This window comes from Ambystoma mexicanum, chromosome 8 (assembly GCF_040938575.1).
Source record: "Ambystoma mexicanum isolate Mex_15411 chromosome 8, UKY_AmexF1_1, whole genome shotgun sequence".
Classification (NCBI taxonomy): Eukaryota; Metazoa; Chordata; class Amphibia; order Caudata; family Ambystomatidae; genus Ambystoma; species Ambystoma mexicanum.
In genome coordinates, this window is record NC_090929.1 from 188,213,432 (window position 1) to 188,241,385 (window position 27,954).

The window sequence follows — 27,954 nt, forward strand, 5'->3', positions numbered from 1 at the left end:
CACGGCCTTTGCCTGAATGATGAGAAGACGGAGCTTCTTCTAGTCAAATCTCCCAACAACCTGTCAAAACTCAGTCCTTGCTACAATAACATTATCATAGATGGTAATACGATCCCCATTGTTAAGAGTGTGAAAACCCTAGGTTTCCACCTAGATGCCAATACCAACCTCTCTAAACAAATCAACGCAACCGCCTCAACCACTGCCTACACGGGTAAGATTATCAGGGCTAGCAGACCCTTCCTATCCCCCAACAGCTGCCTCACTCTTGCCAGAGCCCTCATTCAGTCCAAACTGGATTACTGCAATAGCCTGTACCTGGGAGCCAACCAATCCATAATCAACAAACTCCAGGTTCTCCAAAATAATGTCCTACGCGCAGCACTTAACATCCCAAAGCGAGAGCACATCTGCACAACCAGGAAAGCGTGTAAATGGCTTTCCATACAGCAAAAAATTGACCTCAAAACCATCTGCCTCACTTACAAGTCCCTAAACCACTTAGCCCCACCGTACCGCACCAATAAATTTACCTTAAAAACCGCCAGCAGAACCACCAGATCATCCAACTCCTTATGCCTGTCAGTGCCTAGATTTGCCCTAAAAAGAGCAGAAGGCGCAAGTTTCACAGTGCTTGTCTCCCAATTCGGAACACCCTTCCAATCAATATTAAAACTATTGAGTCCTTTTCAATCTTGGAAACAGGTTATTGGCTGGTTACTGAATAAAGAATAGCATTTTCCCTCACCTTCGAAGACCTTCACCTCCCTAAGGCTGCCACCTTGCCTATACCATACCATGTAATATATGTAAAATGTAAATGTTTCTCTCATGCCTGTAACCGCTTCCTTAAGCGCCCTTCTAACTACGAATCTGGAGCACTATACAAATTAATAAAAACAAACACCTTGATCAAAATACATCTAAACAAGAAGGGCTTGCTGTCAGAAAGAATACCTACCAAATATAGGATTAAAACAGGGATGCCCTCTGGCACCTGAATTGTACAATTTGTTTACCTCAGACATTGAAGACACATTTCAGCAAATAAGAATATTCCCCCCAAAAATAGCGTGATCGCCGGTAGGAAGATTGATCTACGCCATGAGTGCACAACATACGGCCCGCGGCCGAGTTGCGGCCCGCCATGCTGTTTTGTCCGGCCCGCCAGCAACAAAGACTTTCCTAGTGGAGGGCAGCCCGCAAGCAGCATCGGCCACCCTCCATTAGGAAAGTCTGTTGTCTTCCGCCCCGGACAAAACACTGGCCCTCATTGGTTCAGTGCACACGAACCACGCAGCTCCTATGAGCCACGTAGTGCGTGTGTGTGTGCTGCACCAATGGAGTGACAGCACTACGGCTGGCGTGGCCAGTAAGGCTTGTTACGGAAGGCATTTCAGCCTGGTCACGTCCACACCAGCCATAGTGCCAGAAGCCTCGCCAGCGCTCCAGCGCGTGTTCCATCCCGACTGCTTTTTGTATGTATATTGAGATGCAGAGGTGGGTTGTCGGGTGTGTATTTGTATGTCTGCAGTGTATATTGAGATGCCGGGGTGGGGGTGTGTCGGGTCTGCCTGAATGAGTTTGTGTGCAAGTGCAGTGTATGCTGAGATGCTAGGGGGAGATGGGCGGGGGGGGGGGGGTCGGGTCTGCCTGAATGTTGTTTGTTGTTGTTGTTGTGTGCATGTTCAGTGTATGCTGAGATGTGGGGTCGGGGGGTCCGGGTCTGGATGCATGCATGCTTGTGAGTTTGTTTGGCGAGTTGGGGTTTCGGGTCTGTATGGATGCATGGTGTATGTTTGTGAGTTTGTATGGGGAGTTGGGGTTTCGGGTCTGTATGGGTGCATGGTGTGGGTTTGTGTGCTGAGTTGAGGGTGGGGGGTTTGGGTCTGTATGGGTGCATGGTGTATGCTTGTGTGCTGGGGTGGGGGGTTTGGGTCTGTATGGGTGCATGGTGTATGCTTGTGTGCTGGGGTGGGGTGGGGGTTTGGGTCTGTATGGGTGCCTGGTGTATACTTGTTAGTTTGTATGCAGGGGTTTGGGGTCTGTATGAGTATGTCTGCATGCTGCATGCTTGGTGGCATGGGGCATAGTGTTTGCTTGAGGGGTGGTTGTCTTGGGGCATAGTGTTTGCATGAGGGGTGGGTGTCTTGGGGCATAGTGTTTGCTTGGGGAGTGGGGGCCATGGGGAATAGTGTTTGCATGAGGGGTGGGTGTCTTGGGGAATAGTGTTTGCATGAGGGGTGGGTGTCTTGGGGCATAGTGTTTGCATGAGGGGTGGGTTTCTTGGGGCATAGTGTTTGCTTGAGGGGTGGGTGTCTTGGGGCATAGTGTTTGCATGAGGGGTGGGTGTCTTGGGGCATAGTGTTTGCTTGGGGAATGGGGGCAATGGGGGAATAGTGTTTTCATGAGGGGTGGGTGTCTTGGGGCATAGTGTTTGCATGAGGGGTGGGTGTCTTGAGCATAGTGTTTGCTTGAGGGGTAGGTCTCTTGGGGCATAGTGTTTGCTTGAGGGGTGGGTGTCTTGGGGCATAGTGTTTGCTTGAGGGGTGGGTGTCTTGGGGCATAGTGTTTGCTTGATGGGTGGGAGCCATGGGGCATAGTGTTTGCTTGAGGGGTGGGAGCCATGGGGCATAGTGTTTGCTTGAGGAGTGGGTGTCTTGGGGCATAGTGTTTGCATGAGGGGTGGGTGTCTTGGGGCATAGTGTTTGCTTGGGGAATGGGGGCAATGGGGGCATAGTGTTTGCTTGAGGGGTGGGAGCCATGGGGCATAGTGTTCAATACAAATTGGGGGTTTACTTTTCAGCCCACTATAGCCATCATGTAAGGTACATAGGCCCTCTGTCAAAATCAGTTGTGCACCCCTGATCTACGCAGACGACATAGTTGATAGATCAAACGCTGATAAGCCTACAACATCAACTAACTGCACTACAGAGCTATGTCGACACGAATAATATGACCATCAACCCGGACAAATCCCGAGTACTAATATTTGACAACTCAGGAAGGGGAAACAGTAACAAACATAAAGGCTGGACCCTAAATAACAAGAAAATCACAGAAACCCCTGCACTGATCTACTTAGGGGTATGTGTCAACAACATCAATGAAGCACAAAGAATTTCCATCTTAAGAAGCAAGGTAAAAAACCTGGCAGGTCAAGCTAAAATACTGACGAAAACTATTCTGCACATTTTCGTTGAAACCGTTGGTGGCTTTTTATAGAGTGAAAGTAGTCCCCATCCTGACCTATGGGGCAGAAACCTCACTCCTTTTACCTACCAAAATACGGCCATCATTAGAGGGCATATTTTGGAGGACAACGCTCCATCTACCGAAATCATACCCAATCTCGATAATTCGTAGAGAACTGGTGTTGACCTCGCTGCTAACAATCGCGGAGTGGAAAACGATCACCTTCTTCAGAAAATGTTGAGAAGTACAACCTGCTGGAGGGTTCAAGATCCTCAAAAAAGCCACACAAGACCGTAACGAACCAATACTCACGGAATGGGCATCCATCTGTAGGACAATACTCTAAAATCTAAACGAATCAGAAGAATCTTTAGTTACAAACCGAGAGCGAGTGAAAAGAAAAAAAAAAACATTTCGAACACGACTGGATCCGTACTCAAGACGCCCTACAAAAATATATTGCTTACGAAGACTTCTGGTCTGAGCCGCGAAAACTAAAACTGCCAAGGTTCCTCTCAATTTTTCCGAACTGGTTTCTCAGAACTGCCTTCTTGAGATTTCGTTTTAACCTTTGTTCCTAGTAAAGACAGTGAGGCTCAAGGACGAACCAACGCACTGTAGGGTCTGTCAAGACCCCAAGGCCACTGAAACTTTGAAACATTTATTACTTCAATGTCCTGCGCTCAGGAACTAAAGAGACAGCTACCTAGGAGAATTATGGGAAAACCACCAGATTAGAGAAGTGGACACATCGTGGAGAAATCTCCTGGGAGGTGAAAAACTGTCTGCAAACCTAGCAAATAGCTAACTTTTTAGTGACTATATTTGAAATTAAAGACAAGAAAAACGAGTTGTAAATATAGACAAGTTATTGCAAGGACACAGCTCCCAACGGGAGTCCTAAAATACGACCAGCCTTTAACCGCTTGTCTGCTCTCTCTTTTTTTTGTCTTTCTTCTCTCTTTTCTGATCTGTTTTTAATTGTTTTTTCACTCAAAATATAATAGCCAAAGGTTTTCATTTGTGTAAACCAGAGTGCTAATAAAAAAAAATAATGAATAAATAATTTTAAAAAATATTCACTTGGATGCGATCTCATGTCATAGGACCCCATGCTGTGATCGGTCGGGCAGTGTCACGTGCTATTGGTGCCAGCACCCCTGTGATGTATGGCTGGGCCGCATTTACAAGGTGTGACATCACTATGCACCCTACTTCTGTAAAGATGGTTGGCATTTGCGGAGTTGGATCCATATTCAGCTGATGAAATAATAATGGATTCGGTCAAAAGATGTACGCGGTGCCCTTTTTACATTTGTTTTACTTGTTCGCTGGAACCGGTTTTCAAATAAGTTACATGGAAATCGTCCAGTGCACGTTAACAAGATGGTGATTAGCATTTGCATTTTGCCCATTGGCCGTGCTGCTGCTTCCTGGTAGATGGAGCAGGTGACCTTTTGGGATGTGGGCGTCACCGAGTGCCACATTATCTCTGGAGACTGCAGCAGTTTCTGTAGCGTAAGCAGTGTATGGACAAGTCTTGAGCAATGAGAGCCACTACAGTCGAGGGTGTAATAACGTAGCTCCACCTCTGTGAGGCCTGTAGTAGGTTTAGCATTGTAGCGTTAGCAGAGAGACATTAACGGTCACTGGGAGGGTTGCGCTTTGGCAGTGTGAGGACATGTTGCTTGAGAGGCTCTGCAGTGCGAGGCATGCAGCTCTATGTTAAATCTGGGACCAGGCAGGGATATATATATTAAAGTCCTTTATTAAGTTGATCATTCAAGGACAGCAGGTACCCCTTCAAGAGGCAGGCTCCAACTGACCAACCTTACAATACACAGTGAATCTAAACACTCTAAATAGAATTACATGACATCACAATATTACTCTTTTTGCTGAAACTTATTATAATGTAAATATGGCACAATAAATAACACAGGGAAGATTCACCTCAACACATCTCCTCCCTTCATTCTGTGGCAGATTTAACCCAGGTAATTATCATTCAACCTGACCGGTTTGTTCCTGACCCTGTTCGCATTCAAGCTGCTGTTGTTACTGGAGGCTGCACTCACATTCGGTTCAAACATATGTTCTTCCTCTCCATTCCCAAATGAAACTTGCTCTTCTCTGGCTCCCTCACCAACTTCACTGTCCACCATATTGCACTTAACCAGTTTGGCCATCGACCAATATTCTCCACCCTCCATGATGACAACATTTCCCCTGATCACAGCAATTTTCTTGGGTCCAATGAACTTGCTCGCAATACATTTGGGAGAAGCCCAGGGATTCTTAACATAAACCCAGTCCCCCACTGACCATTGCATCACCTTGGCACCCCTTTTTGTGTCAAACCTCTCGTTGTACTCATCCTGAGCCTCTCTAATGAGATCCATGATCCTTTCACTGTTGACATGTACACTCCTCGCTAAATCCAACCAGCCCGGACACAACTTTGTCCCTGGTTGTCTGCCTTTGAGGGACATGAAAGGTGAAATGCCGGTAACAGTGTGGGGAGTCACACAATAGTTCCAGACCATCTCCCTGAGAACTGTCTGCCACCTTAAACCTGAAGCCATAGCTAACTGCAATCCTCCCTTCAGGAATATATTTGCTCTCTCAACAAGACCATTCGCTCTAGGCTGGTAGAGTGCTGTCCTGTAGTGCTTGATACCAAACCTCTTAAGAAACTCCACCATCCTATCCGAACAGAATTGTACCCCATTATCTGAAACAAGTTCTGAGGGGAATCCCTCCCTGTAAAAAACTTCCTCAAAAAAATGAATCATTTGTGAAGTGGTTGCTTCTCTAATGGCTTTCCACTCAACCCATTTTGAGTGATAATCCACCAGGACAATAAGGTATTTAAAATCTTCTCCTAGTTCCTGTATGGGCCCCATTAAATCCACTGCTAATTTCTTCCATGGCTCTCTTGGAACACTAACAGGTCTTAAGTGAGCTTCCTTAATAATCTTACTCTTGTCACTTCTCTCACATTCTTTACAGCTCCTCACACACTTCTCTACCTGACCGTCAATCCCTGGCCACCAAAAGAATTGCCTGATATGCCTTTTGGTACCCCCCCCCATGCCTAGATGGCCTTGGTGAGCTATGTCCACTAATTTGGGCCTGATGTCAAATTGAGGTACTATCTTCATTCCTTTTCTGAGCTGAGACCCATCCTCTGACATGCTCAACTCCTCTTTAATACAGTAATAAACGAATGACAGCAAGTACCCCTTCAAAAGGCAGGCTCCAACTGACCAACCTTAGAATACACAGTGAATCTAAACACTCTAAATAGAATTACATGACATCACAATATTACTCTTTTTGCTGAAACGTATTATAATGTAAATATGGCACAATAAATAACACAGGGAAGATTCACCTCACTCTATGTGAGGCTTTCAGTCGCGTTTGTAGCCTGGGCACTGTGAGGCATTGTATCCTTAACCCTGGACATTCGTTGTGCAGCCTAGGCATTCATTTTGCCACTGCACGGCATTGTGCTGTGGCAGTGTGAGGAACGGTTGCTCGAGCAGTGAGGCACTGCAATGTGAGGCATGCTCTTAATTCCTAAAACATACAATAGCATATAGCCCTAGGGATAATCTGCGCCCTGCATCGCCCATTGGGATAGTCCGCGCGGCTTAAATGTTGTGTACTATAGCCATCATCGTACTTTTCTCATTCACTTAGAGCAGGTAGGTTGATATTTCCTCCCAAATTACCGCTTTAAACTGCCAAGTTCACTTTAAAATAAATAGACGTGGCTTCAAATCGCTGATGCAAGTGTACGCTGAGATGTCAGAGGGCCTGGCCTCACGTTCTCTTACATAATAAAGCAATATGTTGGCAACAGCAAACCACAGGTTGAAGAGCAACAATACTGAAGAAGTACTTGCACATTTATAAATCGCTCCAATCTGTTGCGAATGGTGCTGGTATCTGTGTCCGCAAATATTACCATTCCCAGGTTTCTTAACGATTAAAGAGTAGGGTTCGGACTGTCATATCACTATTACAATCCCCATCATGTTTCTGTTGCATTTACTCTCGCACCGAACATAGGAGTAGTTCTGTGTGTGTTTTTAACAGAAAACCATAACCATATCTCTGGGTCTAGGCTCCCAACGCTGACCGTGATATGCAGAAGAGTTTGAGATCAGGGTTATTAAACGAGAATACAATGTGGCAAGTACACCTGTAGCTCATTGTAATCCTCTACAGAATCCCAGGTTAACCATTGCGCGCCGACCTGTCACTTTCGGGGCATAATCCTAACCGGTAAAAAAACGCACACGTTATTTTGTAGCGATTTGTTTTATAGCGCGTTTTCTTCAGTTACGCGGTGCTCCCATGTTCAAACAGTACGAGGACTAAGGCACAAGTTCAAATGATGTGGGCAGGATCATATGGTGTGCTCGACCAGCCGGCAATACAAATCGGATAACAGCTCATTCTTAGGACACGTCCGCATCCCAGAGATGAACAGGCCGCAGTCCTTTTTTTTTTTTTTTTTTTTTTTTAAAAAAGGAGCGCTCCACCTACCTCACATTAGAATTCTAAAACGCTACGGATCAGTGGAGTTAAGAAAATCTTACTGCCTTGCCATCTATTTCCGTTCACAACTAATGGGACTAGTACTGTGGCGAGCCGATTCAATCAAACTGGGACAGCAAATCCCAGCATGTTCGAGGACCGCTAGGAGGGAGATGGCATATGAGGGACACAGCTTCTGTGTGCTGTTTGGTCATTTGCCCACTCATTGACTGCCCATGGCCAGTCATCACACTGTTGGCCCCTCTCCACCATAAACACATCCTGCGGGGGTCTCAGAGCTCACTCTATGAAGCAGTAAGGTCAAACTTTAACCTGCCCATTCTTTTTCTAAGCAGTCTGCTGAGAGTTAATGGCTTTATTTCTGCCTTAAGTGGCTACTGGTATAACAAACATGTTTTAACCAAGTAGGTCTTCAGCCATTTCATTATTATTTGTTCCTTGGGCTAAGTCCTGTTAAACCCAAGCACTGACAAAGCCAAAAGTTGGGGCAAGCACCACCATCATATGCCCAAGTAATCACACCATTTTCCAGCTGTTGTACTTGTATGGCCAACTAGTCGATTTATATTGGTAATTAGCAAATACCCATCATATACTAAACAAAAGGCCAAACTGCTGACTTTGCCAAAGCTGGTTTTCTTTTTGATTTTACTTTTCACCTCAGCTTTTAGCATCTCCCATCTGCTCATTTCATGAGGACGCATCCATATCGTTTTCATTCAGCATGAACATGTTTTTGTTTACAATTTTAAAATGTTCGGTGTTCTAGCTTAACATTTACCATGTTCCACAAATCTTTTCAAGAGAATGGTGTCCCTTCCCATGGAAGGGATTGGAATGGCTGAATACAATTGGCTCAGAACAGTTTCTAAGACTCAATCTTAGTAAAGCCAAGAAAACATTCTCTGAATCCGACTGGATAAAAACCACATCTCAGATGAGATCGTATGGATTGTATCCTTGTCTCCGCATATGTGATAAACCTGTAGGATTACTGCACAGATATTTAGTTATGTTTCCGAATGCACAAAGGAGAACGAAAGCCCTCCGTTTTAGACTAAATGTTGCCTTCACGTGAGAAATTGCTCATGTGCGCTCTAATAAATCCCCAGACATGAGAACATGCTCCTGATGTAAAGGGAGATAAATCATGCAGACGAGAATATTTGATTGGAATTGTCCAGCTCTTCAAGATGTACATTTGAGAAACGTGTACATGATGCGGACAGCGGACAGCTGAATTCGGGCACACGGCTCCAAGAGGCCATGAGACCCTACCAACAATTACTGTATTAAAATTGTTGGGTGTGATTCCGATAAAAAAAATGAAAAATCTGCAAATGTTTAATATAACAAAGGAGTTAGCGATGACTATTGTTCTTGAAGAGAACAGAACATCTTCAGCATGCTTTTCTTGAATGTAATTTAGCAAGCCCCGCCCACCTGGTGCCTGCAGCTCTTTTTCCCTACTTAAGGAGCCCTCCAGGATCTAGGTCACCTGGCCTAAGCAGGCCCACCTGGAGCCTTCCTGCCTGCCGCTCTTTTCCCCCACTTAGCAAGCCCCGCCCACCTGGTGCCTTCCTGCCTGCCGCTCTTTTCCCCCACTTAGCAAGCCCCGCCCACCTGGTGCCTTCCTGCCTGCCGCTCTTTTTCCTTGCTTAAGGAGCCCATCAGCCACTACCTTTGCAGATGGGAGCAGGTGCAAGTGAATCTAGGTCACCTGGCCTAAGCACCACCCACCTAATTAGCCCTGCCTCTTCCTTCTTGCTCTTTGATCAAGGGCATTTCTCGCCCGGGTGTCCAGAGCGAAGGTCAGTCAAAGAAAAGGGCAATTCCTGTTTGGACCAGGTGGACCCAGGGCCCAACCCCCTTCTCAGACAGCAGGTAAGCATGCACCAACATGTGTATACTCTCCTTTCCCTACAGGCCATCCACACCCCCGCTGGTCCCCCATGATGTTCCCTTGTGCCCACCCCCTTCCCGTTTTGCTAGTTTCTTCCACCCTGCCCACCCACTCCAGCCTACTTCTGTCTTGTGGCCAATGCTGGATTGACTTTTATGGACTTCATTGATTCACGGTGTGTCACCCTTTCTCAACTCTCATGCTCGACTTCCTTTGCATCTTGTACTCATGGTGGCCCTTAATCATGCCGGTCCCGTCTTCATCTTGAATCCTGGCTTGCAACATGGTGTTACTACTGGCTTCTGCATTTGTATTTGCTCTCCCCTATTGCTTCTCCACTCTTTTTGACTGCTTACTCCCTTGTTCTTTGCCCTCTCCTTTTCCTACCTCCTCCCCTTACTTTCTTCTATGCACTTACTCTCTCAGAGTTGTCCCTGGACCTAGTATAATAGCAACCTAGACTGTCTCCACCCCCTCCCCTTACCTCCTCCAGCACTATCTGAAATGTCATCAGGCCTAGTACAATAGTCGCTCGTTTTGTTCCTACCCTTCCTTTTTGCACCCCTCTCCCTCACTTTGTTTTTCTCCGGCTCTACCAGAAATGTCATCAGGCCTAGTACGGCCTAGTACGGTAGTCCCCTCTGTTTCCATTTCCTTCCCACTCCCCCCCCCCCCGCCCCATCCCTTCCTTATCCATGTCTTCGCGCTTGTACTATCTGAAATGTCAGCAGGCAAAGTACGATAGTTAAAATTTCACATGCTTACTGTTCATGGCCTGCAAGAATGTCATTATATTTTCCCTTGTTCCCGCCCTTGCCTTGAAGCGCTTTGAAACACATTGTGTATAGGCCATGGGTGCACAACATGTGTCCCGCCATGCCGTTTTGTCCGGCCCGCAAGGCACAAAGACTTTCCTAATGGAGGGCGGCCCGCAAGCAGCATCGGCCGCCCTCCATTAGGAAAGTCTTTGTTGTCTTTCGGGCCGGACAAAACACTGGCCCTCATTGGTTCAGTGCACACGAACCACACAGCTCCTATGAGCCACGTAGTGCGTGTGTGCTGCACCAATGGAGTGCCAGCACTACGGCTGGCGTGGCCAGCAAGGCTTGATGCCGGAAGGCTTTTCAGCCTTGCTTGCCACGCCAGCCGTAGTGCCAGAAGCCTTGCCAGCGTTCCAGCACGTCTGGGTAAGTACATGGTGGGGGGGTGCCGGGGGGGCTGTATGTTTGTGTGTGTGTCTATCTCAGGTCCGTCCTGACTGTTTATTGTATGTATGTTGAGATGCGGAGGTGGGGGGGGGGGGTGTGTATGGGCGTGTTTGTATTTGTATGTCTGCAGTGTATGTTGAGATGCGGGGCTGGGGTGTGCGTCGGGTCTGCCTGAATGTGTTTGTGTGCAAGTTCAGTGTATGTTGAGATGCGGGGGTGGGGTGTGTGTCGGGTCTGCTTGAATGGTGTATGCTTGTGGGTTTGTGTGCTGGGGTGGGGGTTCGGGCCTGTATGGGTACATGGTGTATGCTTGTGGGTTTGTGTGCTGAGTTGGGGGGGGGGGGGGGGGTTCGGGTCTGTATGGGTGCATGGTGTATGCTTGTGGGTTTGTGTGCTGAGTTGGGGTGGGGGGGGTTCGCGTCTGTATGGGTGCATGGTGTATACTTGTGAGTTTGTATGGCGAGTTGGGGTGGGGTCTGTATGGGTGCATGGTGTATGCTTGTAAGTTTGTGTGCTGAGTTGGGGTGAGGGGGGGTTCGGGTCTGTATGGGTGCATGGTGTATGCTTGTTAGTTTGTATGCAGGGGTGGGGGCATTGGGGTCTGTACGAGTATGTATGCATGCATGGTGCATGCTTGGTGGCATGGGGCATAGTGTTTGCTTGAGGGGTGGGTGTCTTGGAGCATAGTGTTTGCATGAGGGGTGGGTGTCTTGGAGCATCGGGTTTGCTTGAGGGGTGGGTGTCTTGGGGCATAGTGTTTGCATGAGGGGTGGGTGTCTTGGGGCATAGCGTTTGGTTGGGGAGTGGGGGCCATGGGGCATAGTGTTTGCTTGAGGAGGGGGTGTCTTGGGGCATAGTGTTTGCATGAGGGGTGGGGGCCATGGGGCATAGTGTTTGGTTGGGGAATGGGGGTCCATGGGGCATAGTGTTTGCTTGAGGGGTGGGGGCCTTGGGGCCTAGTGTTTGCATGAGGGGTGGGAGCCATGGGGCATAGTGTTTAATAAAAATTAGGGGTTGAAAAAGCCTCACGCCACGCCAACCGCCCCACCCACATTTACTTTTCGGCCCTCATGTAGGGTATTTTCGGCCCTCTGTCAAAATCAGTTGTGCACCCCTGGTATAGGCGCTATATAAATAAACCATCATAACTGTGTATTCATGAATTACTTCATTTATGTTAGGTTAGCTTGTCTAGCCATTTCAAATATTTTTACAGCAACCTACTAATATTTTAAATGCTACATTTCTGGCTGTTTTAATGTTAGAAATGAACAAGCCTGACTGAAGCATTACCCAGATACCCTATTCTCTATTTTATAGCATATTCTCCCACAGTTAAAAAACCCAGCAGCAGACACCCCACCACCCAACCCACTTCACAGGCAAACCAACTGTTCTCAGATTTCCATACAATTCACCAGTAACCTTTCATGTTTCAGGAAAATCTAAAGCCTTCTGCTAAGAGTTATTAAATGATTAAAAACAAACAAAAAACACCACATGAACAGCTTTTATTATTATGAAAAAGACAAAATAGGAGTTTATATGTACATATGAGCGTTGTATTACATATTTTGCGACAGGAGAAAGCATCCGACAGCAAGGAGAGGAATACCCTTATTGGCCTTCAGTTTTACTCTGTAGCCCATGCTGGACCTCCATTTGTTTCCTTTTGTCCTTTGCCCTGGTGATTGTCATTTTAAAGAGTCTGCAGTACAGTTCCATCGACGACGGCGAATCGTCGTTTCCTGGTATAGGATAAGTGATGAGGCTGGGGTTACAATTTGAGTCCACTACTCCAACCGTTGGGATGTTCATCTTTGCAGCATCTCTAATAGCTATGTGCGGCTCGAAAACATTGTTCATCGTGCTGAGGAAGACCATGAGGTCTGGCAGCCGAGCCCCAGTACCGTACTGCACAGACGCATTTGTTAGCAGTCCTCCCTGCCAGTAGCGGGTGTGGGCATACTCGCCACAGTCCCGAGCCATGTTCTCAATCATGTGGACAAAAGGACGGTTGCGGCTGACAAAAAGAATGATGCCCCTGCGATATGCGATGTGAGCGGTTATATTTAGCGCCAGTTGGAGATGATCAACGGTTTGATGCAGATCCATGATATCGTGTTCAAGACGACATCCAAATATGTAGGGCTCCATTAGTCTGAAGGACAAAAAGACAAAGTTGTGACAGGATTAAAATGTGACTGCAGAAAACGGGCAGAGGTCTGACCTAGGTATTTAGGCATTTGGGTTTGTGTGGGACGCTAAGAGTTGCGAACACATTCAATTACTGTGGTAGCATACAATTATGAACAAATTGCTTCTGAGCGCACAAAGGCTCTCTAAAATTGAAGGGCAGGGGACTACAGGAAAATATGTATTGCAGTAAAAAAAGCATTACGCTTCCTAAAGTAGCGAAACATTTCAATAACAATAAAGGAGAGAAGTAAAATGTAAAAAAATTATAGTTTAAAATCAATGTTTTCAAGATAATTGACAGTCCGAAGGGAGCCAACGCGTTTCGGGTTACACACCCCATTCAAGAGTAATTCGGTCTAGAAAAAACATGGCAATCTTGTGTCTCACATCAAGTAAACAAAAATGTAAAGTTACTATGGCATTTCACGCTAGGGTGACCCATTCTTTCACTACTATGGTCACTGATCTATGATTATTTTCTTGATCTTCTTAACCTCCCGGTCACATCCAGTTGGCTCCTAGTGATTGATGGCGGGTTTGGAATATAGTACATGTTCCCCACACGTAACAGCTCCGAAATTGTCATGGTGATTTAGGCCTAAAGATGAATTTTTGTTTGCTTGATGTAACGCACAAGATTGACATGGTTATTTCTGTTATGTTTTTTCCAGTCCAAATTGCTCTTGAAGAAGGGGTGTGTACCCCGAAACACGTCAGCTCCCTTCAGACGGTCAATTATCTTGAAAACAAATTGTTTCACAACATTTTTCAGTTTTGTATCTATTGGTGTTAATATCTTCTCCATATCAATGTAAATCTTGATTTCTAAGAATTGGCTAATCTTTCAGCATTCTATAGTGTGCAGGGGACGGGAGGGTCCCATCCTCTTTTTTTCTCAGTATGCCGACATCAGCAACAATTATTTCGATTACAACAGTAGGCTCAGTCATACTGATCTCTAGAATTCACACACCCAGTTTCCCCTTAATGCAGTTAGATCTCGGGCACATGAATCCATTATATGTGCAACATTTCTGATCATTGCTTCGTCTTGCTTGAGCATCAGCCTCTCAACCGACTCCTTACCCAGACATCCCATACAAAGATGCCCCATGTTTTAAAAATCAACATTTGTACTAAATTTCTAATGAGAATCCTAGTTCCATCTCATCACTTACAAAAACCTCCAATTGCAGCTTCAGAAAACGCATTAACCAGTTACTCTTTCCTGCATGGCATTCACTATAGAAAACAGTTTCAATAATATCAGTCGTTGCACAGTGACTGCAGTCCCTGCAATAACTCTACTCGTTAACTCTGGATGGTCAGACAGCCAGATCCTTCAGACTCCTCCCCCGACTCCCTCCCCCCCTCTTCAAATCGCTGCTCAAAATGTTATTATATGAGACAGCATTTGCTACAATGTGTGGAGCAGCTTCAGAACATTTATCATCAGGGGCACTGCACATGTGGTACTGTGCATAAACCAGTACGATGTGTAGGATTCAGTTGAAACCAGATTTAGATTTTGAAGTGGAGATAGATTAAACTTATTATCATGTGTTTAAAGACAATACTACACAGGTCTCAAGGTTAGCAAGATATATATCACAATCACAACTATGATTCAAAACGTCTCTCACTATATAGGGAATACTGAGTTCCAATAACCCTTTCCCCCACACAGGGTGTCGCTCTCAAGAGGTTGGGAACAGAGCTTTTTGCAGAGCAAAGTCTGTCAAAGATTTAGCGCTGATACAGTGTACAGGTGTGGAAGGTGCCCTTGGCGCATGCTGCCTCCACTTGCAGGCAATGCCCGACAGTTTAATTTTTCACCCTGCACCAGTCAAGCAAGCAGAGAACACCTTATCAGGAGGATGGAATGCAGGTCTATGGGGGAAATGGGACTATGGATTAGGAGTTCCAATATAGTAACTAGTCAGTTACTCTTACTCCTACATCCCATCCACTCCTACATACCATCCCATTTCCTCCTCCATTGTGGGGGAATATCTTTAAAAATAATTTAATTGGATATTTAGAAGGCGCTTATACAGTTTTTCAAAAGGTATCCAGTGATTACAACGAATCCCAAAATAACGAATCCCATTACAATGAACCAAAAAACTAAAAAAGGGGGTTGGAATAGTGGTTTTGTGGGAAAAGTATTCAGTGGGTTTGTGGGAAAAGTATTCAGAACAAAAAAAAAAATAAATAAGGGGGAGAGAGCAACCCCACAAAACGAAAAAGAAACTTGTCATTTTGGAATTCGTTATGGTATTAGTTGCAATGGGATTAGTTATTTTAGATTCAATAAAATCACATGTAACCGTTTCAAAGCGTAAAAAGGCATAAGGGAAGGGAACAAGGGAGCAAACAAACAATGAAATAGAATAGAAAGGAAAGCGGTCCTACTAGGCCATGTGACAGTCGGAGCATGTAAGTGCAGGGAAAGAAAAAGGGAAACAAGGGGATATGGGGGGGGGGGGGTAAGTTGTATTAGGGGCCCATAGGGGAGAGTGCCAGATGTGCCCATGGGGGAGGCAACAAGTACATGGTCGGAGACATCCCAGAGCAGGGAGGTCTACTACCCAAAGTAAGTGGATGCACCCACCTGACAAGCAGGTGTGGGCCGAGAGGGCAGTGCAGGGGAGGTGGGGGGAACGTTGCTGGTGATAATTGGGCAGAAGGCCAGGTCCCTAGTGGACTCTTGAGGGACCGGGCCACCAATCTCAGCAACAGAGGGGATGGTTAGCACAGGAGGGGGAGGGAAGGAGCAGGAGAAGAGAAAGGTCTGCAGTTTGTGGCACCTGTGGTGGTCCGGTTCAAGATGGAGAGGGTGGTTGTTCCATACGAGGGAGCCAACTGAGGAGAGAGATCTGCCTTTTGCTATCTGCTTGGCGAAGCGTTTGATCAGAAGAGAGTTGGAGCCAGCAGATCAAAGGTATCTGGAAAGAGTATTTAGTGAGAGGGTTGCAGGTAGCGTGGTCCCAGGCCCAAGACAAATACATAGCACAACTTCTCTCAGAGGAGGAAACTTAAGAAAAGATTCTGTAGGAATATCTGGCCTCTGAGCCAACACTAGTGTCCATACAACAGTGCTGACAAAAAGCTTAGGGGGAGATCCCAAGTGGTTGCTTTGCTTATTAATTCCCAACTAACATGTCTTTGGAAAGACAAACGGTGCACTTTGCTCCAAAAGCCTGCTCATGTAAACCCAAGAGAGAACTTGCATTGGAGTCCAAGATTGGGAAATGCTGGAGATGACCCACCAAACAAGGTATGCTTTGGAAGGATTGTCTGCCTAAGAAACACCAAATTTTACAAAGATGGTCACCATCATTTAAAAATCTTGTCCCATCAAGATAAATAATGAAAGGTTTGCGAACATTTAAAGCATTAAGAGTCGACTCAGCCTCTGCTTCGGGTAAAGGAAAATACGTGGAAGGAAGGTGGGGTGTATACGCAGCACCAAGTTATCCCAGTGCACGACTGGTAAGACTGCAGCTGATAAGTTCAGAACCTCACTGATGGGGTTTGCTTACATTAGCGCCCTCAGGACAGCCATTTTCCGAGGGATAACGTTTAATCTCTAAAGGAGGGCACGGACAGGGAAGACTTCTGGGACGGAGCTGCCAGTACAGCTTAAGACCCCAAACCAGGAGAGATGCTTGGCTGAACAGTGTCGGCAGCCCATCAAAATGTCTCCTGCACACAGGATTCGCAATAGATAAAGCAAGAGAAACAGAATGATTCTATTTTCCAATTGCTGCCAGATATGTGCGACACAGATCCAGTGGAAGGTTCGACAAATGAGTTATGAAAGCGAGGCCTTTATCCAATGAGCGGATTCAATTTCTTATCCAGTTACAGAATGCAAGCCATTTGCTCCAATATTGCCTACTAGTAGAATTCTGGCTGTTTAAATAACTCCCATTTCCCAGAGGGAGGCCCAAGTTCCCCAAGGCAAGCTCTTCAGGAACCAGACCACCAAGCGCAGTGATTGAGGGGAGGGCTAGAGAACCACCTCCCCTTTGTGAGAGACAATCTGAGGACATACTCAGAGAAACGTTGGGCTTGATGTGCAAGCTCCATGAGAACCGAATCCAAGAAATGGGCTGACCAATGAGGCGTCACCAGGATCAAGGAGGCCCCGAGGAAATCTACTCCAAGATCACACGTGGATGAGCACAATAGGACATATGCCACCATGTCTACCAGGAGATCAGCATGATGTCATAGTGAGCACTCTGAACCCTGGCCTCCCCAGGACGTGAAGTTCACACACTCCTGGTAGAGGTAGGAGGATGCAAAAGATAGACTCAGGGGGTCCGCCAGTGGTTACACATTTGAGTCAATCTCTGGGTAAAGCTACCATTAATGATTTATACATTTTAGCCCGTTTAGTCTGTCCACCACCAGGCTTCATGACCTGCAAGGAGCACTGCCTTCAACCCACTCCCATATCTCTAGAAAAAAGCACACAAGGGATTTTTCGGGCGCGGGGACCTGGTGCCTCCCAGTTTGTTGATTTAACACATACAGGTGGTGGTGTCCACTTTAATCAATGCCAGTCCCAAAATGGACATGAGGAAGGCTTTAAGAGCAGAACGTTTGTCATTTTGCTGCTCTCACTAACCACATGCTATGGATCTTAAGATACCGAAGAATACCACCCCCACGCCCCTGACCCCTCACCACAAGATGGATGACCCAGGTAGTACAACCTTTTGCAGAGGTTCTGGTTAATGATATACCCTCAGATGTTTGGCTTTGGATGACCACTGAGATAGGTCGCCCAAAGAGAGGTCATGATGTTTACCTCGGCCAACTTGCAATCGTATAGCTGGCCTGACTAGGCTAGTTAGCTGGAGCTGCATATGCCTCATCCTAAGCTTGTAAAAGAACTGCAAGCATGCAGGAGACCTTGACGCCCAGAAGCCCCTGGAACCACCATGCCAATGTCGGACTCTTATAGAAGAAATTCCCGACCACTTTCCTTCAGTTCTGCACATTTCCTGGGTTGGGTGTGTGTGTGTGGGGGGGGGGTGGAGGTTGGGGGGAGGGGGGGAATACACCATGCATTGATCTTAACCCCATTGAAAGACAATGCACTGAATGGATCATTTGCTTGACCGATAGACGCAGATCACATAGGACAGTGACAAGTAACTCAACAGAGGCAGACGCTGCCACAGACAGGCCTGTGGTCCATGTACTGGTGAATATGGTTCGCTCTCAGACACGGGTGGGAACAAGTGCCAACATTAGCTTGAAGCGCCTCAGAGCTGTCCAAGCACTCTGTATGGATAGTGCCTTCCTGTTCGGGACAGGCAGAGAAATGTTGGTGTGGAAGTCAAATAGGTACTTTAAGAGAAGTGTCCTTGCCGACAGAATACAACCAATCCCCATGAACGAGGGCTGAGTGGATCTGTGCAGGTGTGGTCCTCTTCACTTTTTCTAAAGGCAGACAGGCACAAAGAGGAAGATACAGGATATGGTTCTTTGGGAAAGAGAAAAGCCTTGAATAAAAACCTAGCCGTTCTCCAGGAGAGGAACTTTCTCCAAATCCTTTCAAAGTAGAAGGCTCTGCATCACTTACATCAGGGAGGCAGAGCACACTTGAAGCAAGTGGTGGGGCTTGTTTTTCAGGAGACGGTCGGTAGCCTGTGTATTATCCAGAGAGGACGTCAGGGTCTGCGGATCCTGAAACACTGACTGCCAGCAAATTTGCAGCGGACAATGTAACTTTGATTTCTCCTCAGTGAAGGAGAAGGAGTGTGCGGGAAGAACCCCTTGTGGGAGGTTCTTTGCTCCCGTCTCTGCTAGAAGGATGGTGAGATTACATATACCAGCATTCCATAAAGGCATGGAACCAACAAGAAGACCCAGCTGATAATTAAAAAGATGTCTGAACGGACTGTCAAAACCGCCAAAGACTAACAGTTTGCATAAAAGCCTGTCTTCAGTAGAACTATGAAAAAGCTCAAAGCCATTTAAGGGAAGTTTCAGAACCTTGTCCTGAGGGTCCCGTGTTAAAATGGTTGCTCAGATCCAGGCAAAGCCCCTAATGTCAGTGCCTAATCGCGTTCTCTTTGTGGCGGTGTGATGAACCTATTCCTTCAACAAATCTCTGGCAATAAGGAGTGCATCCGAGAGGCAAGAGCAAAATGCTGCTTGAAGCAGAGGGAGATACCTTTGAAAATCTGCAATTTTACGCAATAGACTCAGATTTGCTCAAGCAAGCACAGTGGCAGCATTACACTACCTCGAAGCAGAGTTAGGAGAAACTCAGACTGTCCAGCATCTTTTCTTCCTTCGCTGGCTGGATGAAGAAGGGCAAGAGGAAGGCGGAACACACTCTGATATACTTTAAGACTAGTGAGGCCTCGGCCACCACAGAAAGTAAACGTGCCCGGATAGCCAAACCCTACCTAAAACCATCTGTATCTGAGGGCCACCTTCTAACACACCCTTTTCTAAATACACTGGACCGCTCTGGTCCAGGCAACGCTAGCAAATTCAAAGAAGGTATGGATAACAAAAACAAAAATCTTTTACAATGCCAAAAATACTCAGTCTTATTTGGAGCAACCCATGAAATACACATTGTGGTCACTTACAAAGCTTATAGAGCAAATTATTAAGAGTCCAAAGTAAAAAATAAAAACTTGCAAAACATTCAAATTTTTCTAGTACCGGGCTGAGGTTTAATCAGGAGAGAAGGGGGTATAACAGAGGAATAATTACTGTTAAATAACACATACCTGCACCTCAACTGACTATTCTGTACCCACTATCATACACCAATTATTCATGCGGCACAGAAAGGGGATAAAGCAAATAAAAAGTGGCCCAGATAATGGGTCACATTTTTTCTAGACGTTGCTGTGCAATGCATGAAACAAATTAAACCTTTTTCCGTTGAATAAAAACGCTTTTGCTTTCATCCAGTTTGCAATTCTTTGATGGTCGCCTGCTAAAACACCATTTTTCCTTCACCAGTCCCTAGATCCAAGAAAGTAAAAATGGTCTATTGAAGTTAATAGGCAGAGGGAAACTGAAGGAGGTATTCATTAGTACCAAAACCCTAAATCCAACCCAAGGACCAGAAACTGGAATTTTTCCCATTAATCCTAATGGAGGGACACATTTCTCACTCTGTTCCTACTGTGGTCAACCTCCACATCCATCCTACCCACATATAAATCACTCAATCTGGTCTCTATCCTCCCCTCTGCCGCCCTGACCCATTTTATCGAGCCCCCCCCCTCTGATCACTCCCTCATGCATGTTACTGTATATCTCCCTATTCAACACACCATACGGATCAACAAATGCACATTCTTAAAGGACAGCATTGCTCTCTAGCCAGATTAAGTTGGTACACCTTCCTGGGGTGTTCACCACCTATTGCAGACGCAACTGCAAAGACCTTCTGTGACTTCAACCAAGTATTCATTGCTCCCTTTCAGCACCTCTTTTCCTTCCTCAACACTGGGATCTCTACTACAATCTAACCCTTTAAAACAACCAGTGTTCACCTGCGTCACTGGCACACAGCCTGTTTCCCCCAGCTCTCCTTATCACATTGAATTGATATTTTCTTTATATCGCGCTCAATACACAAATGTTTAAGAGCGCTAACAAGGCAAGGGAGGGGAGGGGAGGGGGAACAGGGGAGAACAAAATAACAATATTACTATGCCCAGTGACATTGAGAACGTGCAAGTGCATGGGGGAGCGGAAGGGGGGGTGTGGGGGGAGTGCCAGGAGGGGGGAGAGGTGGCAAGTGCAGAGCAAAAGGATAACAGAATAATGAATAATAAATAAAAAGCAACAAAAATGGTGGTGCCACCAGAAAGTGGCAAGTGCTGAGTTTAAGACAGTAGACGGGGTAGGTCAGATAAAGGGGGGGGCTGTATGGGTACAGATACAGAGCCCAGTGCAAGGGGTGGGTGGCAGTGTGAACAGGAACTAGGCCCTGAAGGACAGAGGGTGGCCAGGTGCATGGTGCCATGAGAGAACAGATCAGCAGGCAGGGGGGGGGGGCGAAGCTAGAAGCAAAGAGGAAGGTCTTGAGGTGCTTCCGGAACCGGAGATGGTTCCCCTCAGGTTTTAGAGTGGCAGGGAGGCTGTTCCAGAGTGAGGCCCCAGCCGAAGACAGATCTACCCCCAGCTCGTTTCTTTGAACAACGACAGACCCTGAGGGAGTTAGAGGTAGAGAAGCAAAGAGCTCGAGAGGGGAGGTATTTGCGGAGGGATAGCTGAAGGTATTTTGGACCCAGGCCCCAGAAAGCCTTGTGGACAATACAAATGGTTTTGAATTTAATCCTTGCATCCACTGTGAGCCAATGTAGAGATTTCAGGGCTGGAAAGATACGATCCCAGGGCTTGAGGCCAAGTACAAGTCTGGCAGCCCTGTTCTGGATTAGTTGCAGAGGGCGGAGAGTAGAGGCAGGTAGGTTAAGGAAGAGGCTATTATAATCCAACCTAGAGAGAACCCGAGCTTGGGAGACAGCGATCATCTGGGGGAAGGAGAGGAAGGGCAGAGTACCTTATAAGAATCTCTCCACTTCTATTTTAATGTCCACAAGTCACCCACCCAAACTACAAGTCTACTAAATTCAGAAAAACCCTTTCCTCCCTCATTCATTCATTCCTCCCTTCTTCCTACTCTCCTCCACTCATTGTATTTTGCTCCAATTAACAAGGCACCCATTAGCTGGTCTGCCAAAACTTCCAGTGCACCTGCTAATCGCATTGCGCCTAGCCATTAAGGAACTGACACCGCTTACCTGCACCATCTCTTCCAACCTCACCAGGCATTAGGCATCTTCCAAATCTGCCAAGTGTCCAAAAACCTACAACTTTTATTTTTAAAAAACATGGTCAACCCTACAAACTACTGACCCCTCCCTCTTCTTCCTCCGTACTTTAAACTCCGAGAGTGGGTGGTATTCAACCGCATCACCCCCTACCTGGAGACATATGGCCTTTGAGTCTGGTTTCTGCTGTTAGCAACTCGGCAGAAAAGTACTAACCCAGGTCTGTAAAACTTCAAGTTACTGCCCCACCTGCCCAAGCATAAAAAGCAATTTGCCCTCTGAATTCCCCACAAGCACATACCACATAATTCCTTACTCGCAAAGAGAATTACCATTCCCAAATGGCTAGATGTCCGTGCACATTTGTAAGCCTAACTCTACCCCTAATCCTCCTTAATCTCTCCACTGCCTTCAACAGCTGGCCACACACCCCTACCACAACTCGCACCTTTGCTTCTAGGGCACTGCCTTTATCTGGATGGCTTCCTACTTTTCCGATTGCTCGTTTTCCATCTCCTATAATGGAGCATCCTCTGCAACCATTCTACAAGTCTGAAACTCGTTTTTGCTTGACCATCTATTTGCCCTCTACACCTCTTCCCTAGGCAAGCTCATCTTCTCCTTTAGGGTCCTCGTATTGTTTGTAGTCGGATGCTTATACAATTGAGGTTATGTACGACCTGGTTTCTAGCACCACACAACTAGCATCCTTCTTTCCCCTTGCACTTCTACCCTCCTCCTCCGCCTCCCCCAGCCCAATTCCGCTTTCTCCTCTCTCCCTCTACACCTACCCAGCTCCACTGCCACCCCCCCTCCAATACCTTAACCCCTGCCCCATGGCTTGCATCAGTGTGAAAATATTCTAGCAGCAACCTAAAACTTCAGTAAAGTACATTTCTGCAGAAAAGTACATTTCTGCATTGAGACGTGTCATGTTTAACCTTCTGAATATGTAGAAAATGCACCCCTTTCACTCCACTTTGTCCCCTGAAGACTGTATAACTGATTCAGTCTCCATTTGAGAATCCCCATTTGCTTGCTCACCCCACTAAACAAGGTACTTAACATGCATATCCGCACCCTTTTCTAACTCCAGCAATCTTCACATACGTCTGTCTGAGGGTAGTCCAGGTGCAATTGCTCCCCTATTAACTGCAAATCTGTGGGTTGGTCTCCATCTACCTGGAACACCACCCCCCCTCCCAAATGCATCCCCACACTTAATTGGGCTTCAGAATAAATTTAAAAAAGGCACTACCACCGACTTGAAGGAGCACTTGAGATGTCACTTGGCATTTCCTTAGCCCCCCCCCCCCCCAACATGCTCCCCATTCCTCTCCCATATATTGATCTTGATTGTGAGTGTGTGCATGTGTCTATATATTGGCCAGGGAAGACTACAGGAGCTTTTACACAGGCAGAGAACCAGGCGAGGGAGTGGTTGGGGGGGGGGGATGCCAACACAGGCAGAGAAACAGGAGGGGCGCCAGAGAGAGAGGGGGGGGGGGGTTGCCAGAGGCAGATTGACAGGGGCAGTGCGAGCTAGTGAAATAGGACCTGTATGCAAGAGGGCAGCAAAGGTTGCAGGTTGTTTTGTCTTGCAAGGCTTACTCCCCCAATTTACACAACTAACCATCTCCCCTCTCAAACCTCTTACCATCTTACACTACCACACACACACACACACCGTCGCACCTGAAAAGCCAATTGCACCTGAAAACTAAGAGCATCGGCTAAGAACTCCTCTTGTCGCACACGCTCGCATCAGTGGCTAACCAAAGTGCCATCAGATCTTGGGTTCTTCCCTATGGATAACATCCTCCCTCCCCACCCCCCCCCCCCCCCCCCCCCAAGTTTCTACGCCAAACCCACTGAAAGCAGATTTGCACTTACGAACCGGGTATGTCTGACCTACACCCATCAATCTCTCAAGTTTCACATCTGCCTTTATCACTATCCCACTAATCAATCCGACTCCTTTTTTCTTACAGAGCCAAGCACACAGGTCCTACCCAAGACAACTTACGTTTTCATACTGCGTTTGCTAATCCCCTACAACTGCATTATCTTGGCCCATTTTAATGTGGTCTTACAGCGATGCTCCCTTTTCCTCTCCAAACACATTCCCCAAACACCCACTTAATGTATCTACCAGTGCTGGTTTGTACTAATCTAAGGCACCCTGCAGGGGACTAGATAGCCAGCAAAACATGCTTATGACATCCACATACTATCGTAAATGACAAAGTACAGTAACATCAATCTTATCGGCTGTCTGATGTGGTCACTTATAACTCCTGTATTCATGGTGCAAAAACTGTTGGGGAACTAAATTAGCATATTTCTAAAATGTTGCAATTTTTTCCCTGGACCAGTGTAGGCTACTCCCTCCCATAGTGTGATTTGAAAATCTTGAGTAAGATACTGACCACAAATATTATTGCCTATAATTAGGCTTTTGGGAAAGGCACATTCTGTGCTAATGTTTGGTTAGGTTCTGACTGTTCAGAAAGCAAAAATTGATAAATCAGGTGTATTCTGCTTTGAAGTATGCATACACCTGTAAGCCGTAATGCAAAAAAGCTAACCATATGTTTTGCGGCCAACAGGGCCACCATCCGGTTCTTACTTTAGGTGCACAAAACGTAATCATGCATACAAAGGTCAATTGAGTAGTTCAAGTAGTGGCAAGGAGGTACTATATTTGGGTTCTGGTATCTTGAACCTTCCTTCAGGAAAACCCTGAGACAGAAAACAGGCAATCTTGGACGATCCCACACAATGATTATTGAAAACTGCAGAATTACGAAACAATATTTTTAAGAAAGACATTTAGCTAGTGTTTTATTTCATAGATGCTAAAATATGCAACAAATCTAAAAGAATATTGCGTTTTTTCAGAAGCACAAATACCCCATATTTTTCAAGTGTTTTCCCCCCTTTTACAAATTGCCAGTCTTCAGAGTGGGCTAGAATTACATTTTAATATTTCTTCCTAAAGGGCTAAGCAATCTGTAGCAACTACGAGTGTCACTAAAGGGACCCAAACAAACTTTACTAGGTTTGGGAGGTAGTTCCAGTGTAGATTGAAGGACTGCGGCTGTAGAGTTTTTATAACTTCGCCTAAACAGAACTGTCTATGCTTCTAAGCATTACAAAACCAATATGTTTCAGCCTCACAATAAAGAGCTTTCCGCGGGTTATGCCATGACATTACCTGTGACGGCAGCCCTTTTTGTGCCCAAGGTGCACCTTGGCATCAAACAGGTCTCTGAGAGAGAAAAGTTCTTTCAAATTGAAGAAATCTGGTTCTTTGAGTGGATCATTAAGGATTTTCTCGTTACATGCTGGAAGAAAAAGTGCAATGAATGAAACACGAGTGACTCTCCCATACCCTTCCATTCCCTAACACACAATTTCCGTGACCATCTTTGCATGTGTTTTTTTTTTTAATTAACGATTAAATCACAGATATTATATTATAGATCACTAACATGGGGACCAGATGAATAGCAATTGAATTCTAGTGGAAAGCATCACAACCTCCACATGCGATTTATGCTCCTTTAAACATAAAATGTTTTGCACACTGTCATTTGCAACGTTTCCAAACGTGACTAAATATTTACCAGAAAAGTAACATCATGGAAATCGGTATCCAGTTTACATAAGATTTTTTATTCGATGCATTTTTTACCGAAAATGTTTTACTGAAAAAATACTTTGACACTAATATATAGTGATAAGGGTTTTCAACAGGCGGGGGAGGGGGGTGGGGTTAAAAACACTGGGAAACGATGGGTTTTGGCGGGGGAGGGGATGGGAAGGGGGATGAGGTCCCCCCCCAGCGCTGTACGATACAGAAATGTTGCTCTGTTGATAAAGAAGCTTATCCACTGCCAAAATACCCTTACAAAGAACTCCCACGTGAGGCCCCATGCTCAACACTATGACCAAAAATAGCTTTTGCATGATGCACTGCATGTATGCAGCCGTACACTTCGCCTGGCGCCCAATGCTCCTACCTGAGCTGAACTACCAGTGAAGACTTGGGCATGTGCAGGATTTCCTTTTTTGGCCTTGGAAAATGTGTGCATGGTTTGCCCCAGCAAATACTGTTAGCCCATGTAATTCCTTATCAAGAGTATATGTACAATTATATTAAGTATATTACCAATCCTATCTGTACAAGGTTTCTTCAAAATAGAACTTGGTACTTCAAATTCCAAATGCCCAAGTTACTGACTTCTGTATCTTGTGTTTGACAATGATTTGCGCCAACCGGTACTAGATTCAATGTACCCTTCTGTTCTGACTTCAGGCTAACTTAGTGTCTGACCTAGCTTGCGTTGGTCTGGTTTTTGGATTCCAACTGCGTTTTTGTTTTAAGCTTCTTGATTTAACAGTGTCCATTCCCTGCCGTCCCAGATTTTTCCTGGCAACCTATGAATTGTGCAACTAACATTTTCTATGACTTGTTCCATGTTGCAACTCTTGTATGGGTTACTTGAAACCACTGTGATATAGTACTGTACCCCAGAAATATTCTGCTATGTCACTCCGGTACGAACAGGGTGCACAGCATTCTACATTTTCCCAGAAGCATTGGGCATGCCTTTGTTGCAACATATGATTCTTGGTGTGACTATCAGCAGATCTTTTTCTTTAAAGCCGAGTATGGTATAATGGTCCATTTTGGGGAAACCAGACTACTCCCGATGCTATAATGGAGTTGAAGTTGCACAAATTAGACACACAAGTCGCACACTACACTTCCCCAAACTGATGGGCAAAGAGGAAAAACACATGCCTGGCTGCCAGTTTGTTTCAGTGCTTGTGCAGATAACTGCAGGTCAGGTCAATAACTTAATGTGGAAATCAACAATGTTCATTGTGCTCGTCATTCCACAGTTTGATCAGATCTGTAGGAGAAGCTTTCAAAGAACTGATACTTCCTCAAAACACATACAGAATCAGACTAGAAAGGATGCAGTACGACCACATTGTAATCAAGATCAAAAAGGTGAAAGGCACCAATGTTCCATTTATGCAAGACACATTTTCAAAAGGTAATACATCTGAGTTAGCGTAATGAAATGTTCATACATTTGAAAAGCAGCCTGAAGCTTCAATCATAAATGGAGCCTATGCAATACATGTTCCTTTTTGTACAACTTGTGAAGGTCAACAGCTGGCAAATCATGCACTGGGTGTTAATTGTTAAGTTGCACTATTCCATTATTCATTCATACCCAAGCATATATACCTCCCCACATATATAAACTAAATAACGTTCTTTCCTAATCAAGGAGAGGATATGAATTTGCATTAAAGGGCCAATTGCATAATTAGGCCTCATCCCAGAATTCCAAAAAAGGCCCTTGCTTGTTTAAACATGTTATTTACCTTGAATATTGGCCTCTTGATTGTCCGCCGTATGCAAAGCGACAGTCCCCAAGTGTTTTGGGCTGATCCATGATCGACATGGCAACCTGGCTGCTTTACCAAGGAATTTAACGCAGCCAGACTGAGGCAACACTGGAACGAAAAAATCATACAGAGATTGGAATACATTAAATATTGTATACAACAGTATTTTACTAGTAGATCAGATATTGAAAGAAAAAATATCAAAGCAATTGGTCCATAGAATAACACGTATATGAATTATAACTCGTAAAAACTCACTGCACAAGGCAACACACTTTTAGGGGCATTACACCACTCAAAAACTGAGCTACAATGAATATTGGATGTGGATGGCATATCACAAACCGTCTTTGTAAATATAAAAGACAGTTCTGAAGAGAAGACTCGCTACGTTTGGCCTCCTTGGCAGAGGGGAAGGAGAAATAGCACAGTAGTCACTAGGTATGTGTGATCAGCAAAAAAGAGTTTACGAAGCACATTCACCCTGAAGACAGGAACCGGTTAGCTTAACACTTGGTTATAAAGCGTCGTCCCCCAAAAGGCATCTTGGCACCAAAGTCTGGGACGGAGAGTGCAACTGAAACTGAGCTGTGAAGCAATGAGATAGATAGTGGCA

General features: G+C 45.7%; 1 protein-coding gene across 2 annotated transcripts in view; it reads right to left on the reverse strand.

Moving 5' to 3' along the window:
- Nucleotides 1-27,954, reverse strand: part of MRPS2 (mitochondrial ribosomal protein S2) — a 161,177-nt gene that overhangs the window by 105,098 nt on the left and 28,125 nt on the right. Inside the window, exons 2-4 of one of the 2 annotated variants that reach the window (XM_069609599.1) lie at nucleotides 27,315-27,446; nucleotides 25,126-25,255; nucleotides 12,376-13,042 (exon numbers count right to left, since the gene is read on the reverse strand). In XM_069609599.1, the coding sequence (XP_069465700.1) occupies nucleotides 12,499-13,042; nucleotides 25,126-25,255; nucleotides 27,315-27,446 (806 nt within the window). In that variant the 3' untranslated portion in view covers nucleotides 12,376-12,498. Of the gene's footprint in view, nucleotides 1-12,375; nucleotides 13,043-25,125; nucleotides 25,256-27,314; nucleotides 27,447-27,954 lie in introns of those variants that run through there. The other variant, XR_011268504.1, reaches the window with a different exon arrangement.